Genomic DNA, 7,950 nt, shown 5'->3' on the forward strand with positions numbered 1-7,950 from the left:
AGTGATTGATTTATTTTCCAATGATGAAGAAACTTCATACTTTTATTTCTCTAAGGATTATAGTGCCTCAAGATGAATAAATTCATCTCCACAATTTTTCTGATCCCAGTGACTTTTACCATGTGAATTTCATTCAGAAAGCTAACTTTTCTTGTTTCCAGTGGCTAAATTTCAGTCTCTCTCAATTTTAGTTGGCTAAATTTCTTGGGGAAAAGTCTTAAAATGTCTTTTTGTTTTAAAAATGTGTTTACTTTCTTCTCACTTTACTGGTTGCCATTAAAGTTATTATTTGTTATTACTGACATCATGTATAGCTTTTTACCATTGGTAAATTGTGTGTTACTTTTATAGAGTTTTAGAGGTTTTGCTTTTTAAAAAAAATAGCAAATGCAAAAATATTTTGCTGATATCCAGGGGTATCTCTTTGATAAAACATTGTACTATTGCCAAATTTATTCTCCTATGACAAGGGACACATGAGACTTATTCTACTTTCTGTAGGGAAATATTCAAATATCATCAGTAGAAAAAGAAAGCATTTTCTGGGGCCAGACGAGTGAGGAGCAACTGTAGCATTGGGGGGAGGGGTGGTTTGTTAGGTAGTCAAGCTTAATAGATTATCATTTAGTGATAGACTTTAGTGATTCTCCATCACTTCAAATATGTATTGACTTAGTTGAATTATCATTTAAAATTAAAGCTGTTCCTGTAGTTTGCATTGCAGTAGTTAGTTGATAACAGCAACTTAATTCAGGGGCTTGTTCTCAATAAAAACTCTTCCATTTTATTTCTAAACCTAGTTTTCAGTTAGTAAGTTCACTGACCTTTCGTGTACTGATTTTCAACCAAAGTAATATTTTTAATGGGTTCAATGCTGAAGTATTCACGGTATATATCCTTTTATCTAAAAGGAACAAGTATTGAAGGGCTGTAATGTGATATCTTTTTAACTGACAGCTGCCATATAAAGTATACACAAGGGACCAAATTTAAAATATAGGGAAAGCAATGAAATGTGAACAGGTTTACACAATGACAGACTTTTTTGGTTTGTTTTTTGTTTTGGTGGTTTGGAAGGTACTTCAAAGTCTTCTTTGACTCAGAACAAGATATCAGTTTTCCAGGGGTTACGTCTCCTTTGTCTACTTGTGAAAAAAGCAGAGTAAAGAGTGCACACAAAATCCAGTGGCTTTTTGAGCTTGTTTTGATTCTTAAACAGGGGGGATCTGCAGTATTTTGCTAGAAAATAAGGAGGTGTTTGATATGAAGCATGTTTTTAGGTCATTTCTAATACAGATGTTTTGGTTTTTCTTGACCGTCACAGATACACCGAGGAGTTAAAGGATTTGTCCGAGACCTTCAGGGTAACCCAATTGCCAATGCAACCATATCTGTGGAAGGCATAGACCATGATGTCACATCTGGTGGGTGCCCTTTGCCGTGAGTGGAGGCGCTAGCATTGCACACGAGAGCGTGGTTACTTCCTAGCACAGTTATACTCCTCATACTGTTCTCAGCAAGGCAGTTAAATGCCTCATGTCTCTTTACCCTGATCATGTCTCTTTATCCTGATTTGATCTAGTTAACTTTTATCTGGGGAGCAGCTCAGGATGGCTGCTGCGTTTAGAAATTGGGGTGCAGCAGGGGGCGCCCTTTCCTCAGCTGTCTCACCCCAGAGCTGCGAGGTGGGGCCCTCTGTGGGAATCTTTGCAGTTGTCAGGCAAAGGAAGATGAACCAGCTAGAATTAAAATACTGGTCTCTCCTAAGAAGAAGTGCTGATGTGCTGTTAATTGGTGGACCTTGGAAGGAAGCAGAAGAGTAGGAAGGAAGGTAACTGCCAGTGTATTGTGTGTCTAGGATTTCCCATTCATTTCTTCATGTAATTTGTATCATAAATCCAGACATATTTAAGGCTGAACAGGATGTTACAGGACTGAGGTTGATGTTAGTTATTTCTAGGTTTAAAGCCCCATTTCCATTGTCCTAGTTTGGGGAAAATGATGTATTTTCCTGGCGAACCTGCCTACTCCTGTTAATAAATATCTATCCAGCTCATTTTAGTGTAACTCTCATTTGTTGGGATCTTTTCAGCAACAATGTCTTTTTAGCTATAAACTCTACCTGTTTCTGGACCTTAGCATTAATTGACTTTTAACTTAGTTCCCAAACATTCTATACCATTACCTCTTTCTTAACCTCCACACTTATAATTTGTATTTTTGAAATTCTGAATATCTGTTCTCTAAAAGTCCATTTATTTATTCATTAAACAATACTTATCAACCCCCCACAAAGTGCCAGCCCAGCTTCTGGACTGATGTGCCAGAACTTGTGCCGAGTTATTGCTCCCTTTGCCCCCGGAGAGGGGCTCCTGGAGGACCCAGGCCATGTCCCCTGTGGCCACAAGGAACCAGTTCTGTTAAGTCTAGTGTAACATACAAACATTATTTTCTCTGCATTCCAGATGTGAAAAATCTAGGAAAATCTAACGGTAATAAATATAGGTAGAAAGGAATGAGATCTGAGGAGCAGGCTCTGGGACACTGCAGCTTTTCGAGGGCAGGGTAGGGTAGTGAGGAGGGACAAGCATTGGGGTCTAAGGTGGAGAGAAAACCCAGTGCCTTGTCTGGGAAGTGTTTCAGGAGGGAGAGAGTGTGAAAAGTGTCAGGAAAGATGCCCCTTGTGGATGAGGCAGTGTGGAGAGTCTTCATGCGTCTATTTCAGTGTACTAGGGGAGCCCGATTCGGGAGGGTCTAAGAGAGAGGAGACACATTTGAAATGGAGAGTTTTGACAAGTCTTGCCAGAAATTTTGCTGTAGCGTGAAGAAGATAAATGAGGCACTAGCTGAAAGCAGATGTAGAGTCCCGAGGTAAAATGGAAGAGATGGTGATGGGGGTTTATATTTTTCTGATGGTTTCCATATTCACAGTGAAATACCGCGTGAAGCATCAACCGAGAGTGAGGAGGAAGAGGATGCTTTACAGGTATTATTACAAAAAGGGAGAAAGTCCACCAGGACCTTGCTGTTCAGAGTATGGCCCCTACCAGCAGCTGAATTCGGCATCAGCTGGAGCTGGTCAGAAATGCAGAAGCTCAGGCCTCATCCCAGGGCTAGTGAATTAGAATTTGCACGTTGCCATTTCCCAGGTGATTGATGCGTACTAATCTAGGAAACGGGAGAGTGCAAGGACTCAGGGGGAACAGAGGGCAGGACCAGGCCTGTGGAAGGCTGTGCTGGTGGACAGGAGACAGCCCCACGTGGGGGTGTGTTTCCCAGCCTCTCGCAGCCACAGGGCAGGCAGAGAGTAGAGGGGTGGGTGTGACCCAGCCTGGGCAGTTTGCCAGGCCTAGAAGCAGGTGGGGAACAGCACAGTAGTTGAAGGATTTGTGTGAGCGGTTGCCTGGGGTGCCAGGAACCTAAGCTGCTCAAGGAGAGGACGGGGGTGTGAGGGGAAAGCAGCTCTGCTCAGAAACCCTCTGGAGGGCTGGTTGAAAATGCAATTCCTTAGAAGGCATGCCAGACCAACTATTCGAGTCTTTGACAAGGTGCCTCCGGGCTGCACTTTGTGAGACACTGACATAGGCTCTCCGGTCTTCATAGCTGACTGCTCGGCAAGAATCAAAACATGGTGCAGATGGTGGGATCCCACTGCTTGGGGACTTGATATACTCGTTACCTTGTGTTACTCCAGACATGATTATGGTGATTCATGATATTACAGGAGGTATTAGACAATTTAACATTAATATCTGTAAAATTGCTGTAAGAAACGAGGCCCTCTAGAGAGTGTCACGCTCTTTTCAATGCAGTTTCATTAAATTCTATAAACATCTACTTTTAAAAACAGGGAAATGAAATTGAACTTCGATGGCGTAACTATGCATTTCACATGTGTGCCTGAGACTTGATATTTTGCTTCCCTGCAGCAAAGGATGGTGATTACTGGAGATTGCTGGTACCTGGAAACTATAAACTTACAGCCTCAGCACCAGGCTATCTGGCGACAACAAAGAAAGTGGCGGTTCCTTACAGCCCCGCTGTCAGGGTAAGTGACCGTGATGATAGCTAAAATTTATTACTCACTTACCACGGTCAGGCATGTTTAATTAATTATATTTAGCTTTCATAATAACCCTACAAGGTAGAGGCCATTATTATCCTGTTATCCATCTGTTAAAAGATGAGAAAACTGAGGCCTAGCAGTTAAGTGACTTCCCCAAGGGCGCAGTGATTGATTTAATACCCCTCAATGTGAAGCTCGGAAACCATTTCTCAGTTTTGGAAGAGATCCACCAGAAAATCAAATAAAACCTTAAAAAATTAAGCTTTTATTTGTTGACCTTGATTTCAATCTAAATAATATTCTGTTTGATGTATCTTTTTATCCCTAGCACCTCGTATAATACCTTACTCAGTACTTGGAAAAATAAATTAGGCATGCGAGGTAATTTTAGGCATTAACAAAACATTTATTAAACACACACTATAAGCAAGGCCCTCTATGCTAAGAACTATCAAGAACGATACCTGTTTAAGTAGATACTGTTTATTTTACTGGGAAGGTGATGGTGATAAGACCAAAACTCTCTTAGAGAAGGATTTTACTATTGTCCTTGTATTACATTACTATGGCATGGCCTACAGCATTTCCAATTAAAAGGCTTGAAAAGAATTTATTGTATTTTTGTTTATATCCCCAAAGTTTGGAGTATAAATGCTTGGTTTTGCAAACTAAATATCCTGAGTTTTTAACTGGTACTTTGGTTTCGATTGTGCATATGTGTGTATTAGCCTGGATATGTATTAAAATCAGGAGGTGAATTTGGGCAAATAAAACTGGAAAAAAGTAGCTCCAGAGCCAGGTTTTAAAAGGTTCAACTATTTGACCCTTAGCTTTTCTAGCGCGTGTTAGTCCAAGGAGGTGTTGAGTAGTCACTTCCTTAAACAACCACAGGCTCTGTGTGGAATGAGGCATGGCTGTCTTGTCGCCCAGGGAAGACTGGGGCTTGGAGCTACATATTTTGAATAGTACTTTATGCAGAAGGGTATGAGTTCTCCATAGACCCGATGAGGATGCCTGGTTCATAGAAGAGTTGAGTTCCTGGGCTACTGGCTACTGGTGGTTTGGAGATGTGTGTGTTTCCATCAGTTTCTTTAACAGATTCAAGATTCTACAAAGCAGAACCTGGTGGTTTGGAGCACCAGCACAGTGAACTGCATTCTTCCACATGCCCCTAGCTTTTAGGAGAAGATTCAAGGTGGGCAGGAGAAGCTCACTGAATAGTCAAAGGCAGAAAACTAATTATAAGTTACATCTTTTTGTGGGGGAAAAGACTGCTTTTAAATAATCTGCCTCTAAATAATCTGCTTTCCAATAATCCTAGAAAGCTATTAGATCAAAACACATTCCAGGGACTTCTTTGGTGGTACAGTGGTTAAGAATCCACCTGCCAGCTTATTACCAAAAAAGCAAATAACCCAATCCACAAATGGGTGGAAGACCTAAATAGACATTTCTCCAAAGAAGACATGCAGATGGCCAACAAACACATGAAAAGATGCTCATCACTAATCATTAGAGAAATGCAAGTCAAAGCCACAATGAGCCACCTCACACCGGTCAGAAAGGCCATCATCAAAACATCTAGAGACAATAAATGTTGGAGAGGGTGTGGAGAAAAGGGAACTCTCCTGTACTGTTGGTGGGAATGTAAGTTGGTACAGCCACTATGGAAAACAGTTCGGAGGTTCCTTAAAAAACTAAAAATAGAACTACCATATGACCCAGTAATGCCACTACTGGACATATACCTAGAGAAAACCATAATCCAAAAAGAAACGTACCATAATGTTCATTGCAGCACTATTTACAATAGCCAGGACATGGAAGCCACCTAAATGCCCATCAACAGATGAATGGATAAAGGAGATGTGGCATATATATACAATGGAATATTATTCAGCCATAGAAAGGAATGAGATGGAGCTATATGTGATGAGGTGGATAGACCTAGAGTCTGTCATACAGAGTGAAGAAAGCCAGAAAAACAATTACTGTATGCTAACTCATATATGGAATCTAAAAAAAAAAAAATGTACTGATGAACCCAGTCACAGGACAAGAATAAGGACACAGATGCAGAGAATGGACTGGAGGACACGGGGTTGGGGGGCAGGGGGCGAAGGGGAAGCTTGGACGAAGTGAGAGAGTAGCATAGACATATATACACTACCAACTGTAAAATAGATAGCCAGTGGGAAGTTTCTGTATAACAAAGGGAGATCAACTTGATGGGTGATGCCTTAGAGGGCCAGGACAGGGAGGGTGGAAGGGAGTCACGGGAGGGAGGGGATATAGGGATATATGTATAAATACAGCTGATTCACTTTGGTGTACCTCAAAAGCTGGTACAAAAGTGTAAAGCAATTATATTCCAATAAAGAGCTTAAAAAAAAAAAAGAGAGAGAGAATCCACCTGCCAATGCAGGGGACATGGGTTTGATCCCTGGTCCGGGAAGATCCCACATGCCAGGGAGCAGCTAAGCCCGTGGGCCACAACTACTGAAGGCTGCTGCCTAGAGCCCGTGCTCCACAATAAGAGAAGCCACCAAAATGAGAAGCCCGTGCACCACAACAAAGAGCAGACCCCACTCACAGCAACTAGAGAAAGCCCATGTGCAGCCAGGAGACCCAATGCAGCCAATAAATAAGTAAATAAATTAATTAGTTAATAAAAAAATATGTTAAGAAAAGCACATTTCAAACATAATGGCTTTTGATATTTTTTCCCCTAAATGTATCTTTTTGCTTATCCTGAGAGATTTTTTAGGATATACTTTAATTCAGGTGGCTGGCTTGAGCTTATTTTAATAAACTCTAAACCGGCTCTTTTTCAGTTTTTAAAAGTACATTGTCAGTTAGATAACAATGTATCTTTATTTTCTCCTTTAGGTTGATTTTGAACTGGAGTCATTTTCTGAAAGGAAAGAGGAAGAGAAGGAAGAATTAATGGAATGGTGGAAAATGATGTCAGAAACTTTAAATTTTTAAAAAGGCTTCTAATTAACTGCTTTTAATCTATCTATATAATGTAGTATGATGTAATGTGGCCATTTTCTTTTAGATTTTGTGCAGTTAATATTTAACATTGATTGATTTTTAATCATTTAAATATTAAATAGACATTACTTAAAATAGACTCTTAGGTAAAAATATAAGAACTTGGTCTATAACATTCATTTTCCTACATATATGACACGGAGGACCACATAAGAGATTTAAGTGATTTTGCCATTTTAGGCTTAGATGCAATATTCCATGTGTTATTTACAGTACAGAACTTTTTTGAGTAGTTCTAGCTTTTAAAAATTAGTGAGTCCTTTCAATGTAATTGGTGACAATGTCACATGACGAATGCCATCGGAAAGGTCAACAGCTACAGCTTGAGTTGTGAGCACTGCACTGCTAGACTTAAACAGCCCTGTGTAAATCGTCATTTGTCTCTTGTGCTGACCAGCTATATAAGCATGATCTTGTTAATGCATTCTTGATGGGAAGAAAATGTAAATGTTTAGTAAGAGGTTTTATGGAAGGAATGGAAGTTGACTTCTTGCTTGTACGTACTGGGGCAGTCCTGTTACATTATTCAGCCTGCGAACACTGCTTCAAAGTGTAGGATTTCTCTTGGCTGTGGATTGTCCCGGAATTGCATTCTGAATGAATAAAGGTTGAAAAATCCCTATGGTCTCTATTTTAATTCTCTGTGAATTTTGGTCTAGAGTTGTGGTCTCGTGATATAAAGAAAAACGTAGGTATTCCCTTGAGCGTGACCTCTCATTGGTTAATCCTCTATATTTTTAAATTTATTAAGTGACTGTTGTATGCGAAGCACAGTGCAAGCTCTGTGTGTATTATTTTGGTGGACAAAAGGTTCTGATTCCATAATC

General features: G+C 40.2%; 1 protein-coding gene across 3 annotated transcripts in view; it reads left to right on the top strand.

The window, feature by feature from the left end:
* CPE (carboxypeptidase E) overlaps positions 1 to 7,739 on the top strand; it is a 115,918-nt gene extending 108,179 nt beyond the window's left edge. For all 3 annotated transcript variants that reach the window (XM_057726135.1, XM_057726136.1, XM_057726137.1), the window contains 3 exons: positions 1,325 to 1,424; positions 3,930 to 4,048; positions 6,956 to 7,739. In XM_057726135.1, the coding sequence (XP_057582118.1) occupies positions 1,325 to 1,424; positions 3,930 to 4,048; positions 6,956 to 7,054 (318 nt within the window). In that variant the 3' untranslated portion in view covers positions 7,055 to 7,739. The remainder of the gene's footprint in view (positions 1 to 1,324; positions 1,425 to 3,929; positions 4,049 to 6,955) is intronic.
* Positions 7,740 to 7,950: the final 211 nt, after the last annotated feature.

Source organism: Hippopotamus amphibius, chromosome 3, assembly GCF_030028045.1.
Source record: "Hippopotamus amphibius kiboko isolate mHipAmp2 chromosome 3, mHipAmp2.hap2, whole genome shotgun sequence".
NCBI lineage: Eukaryota > Metazoa > Chordata > Mammalia > Artiodactyla > Hippopotamidae > Hippopotamus > Hippopotamus amphibius.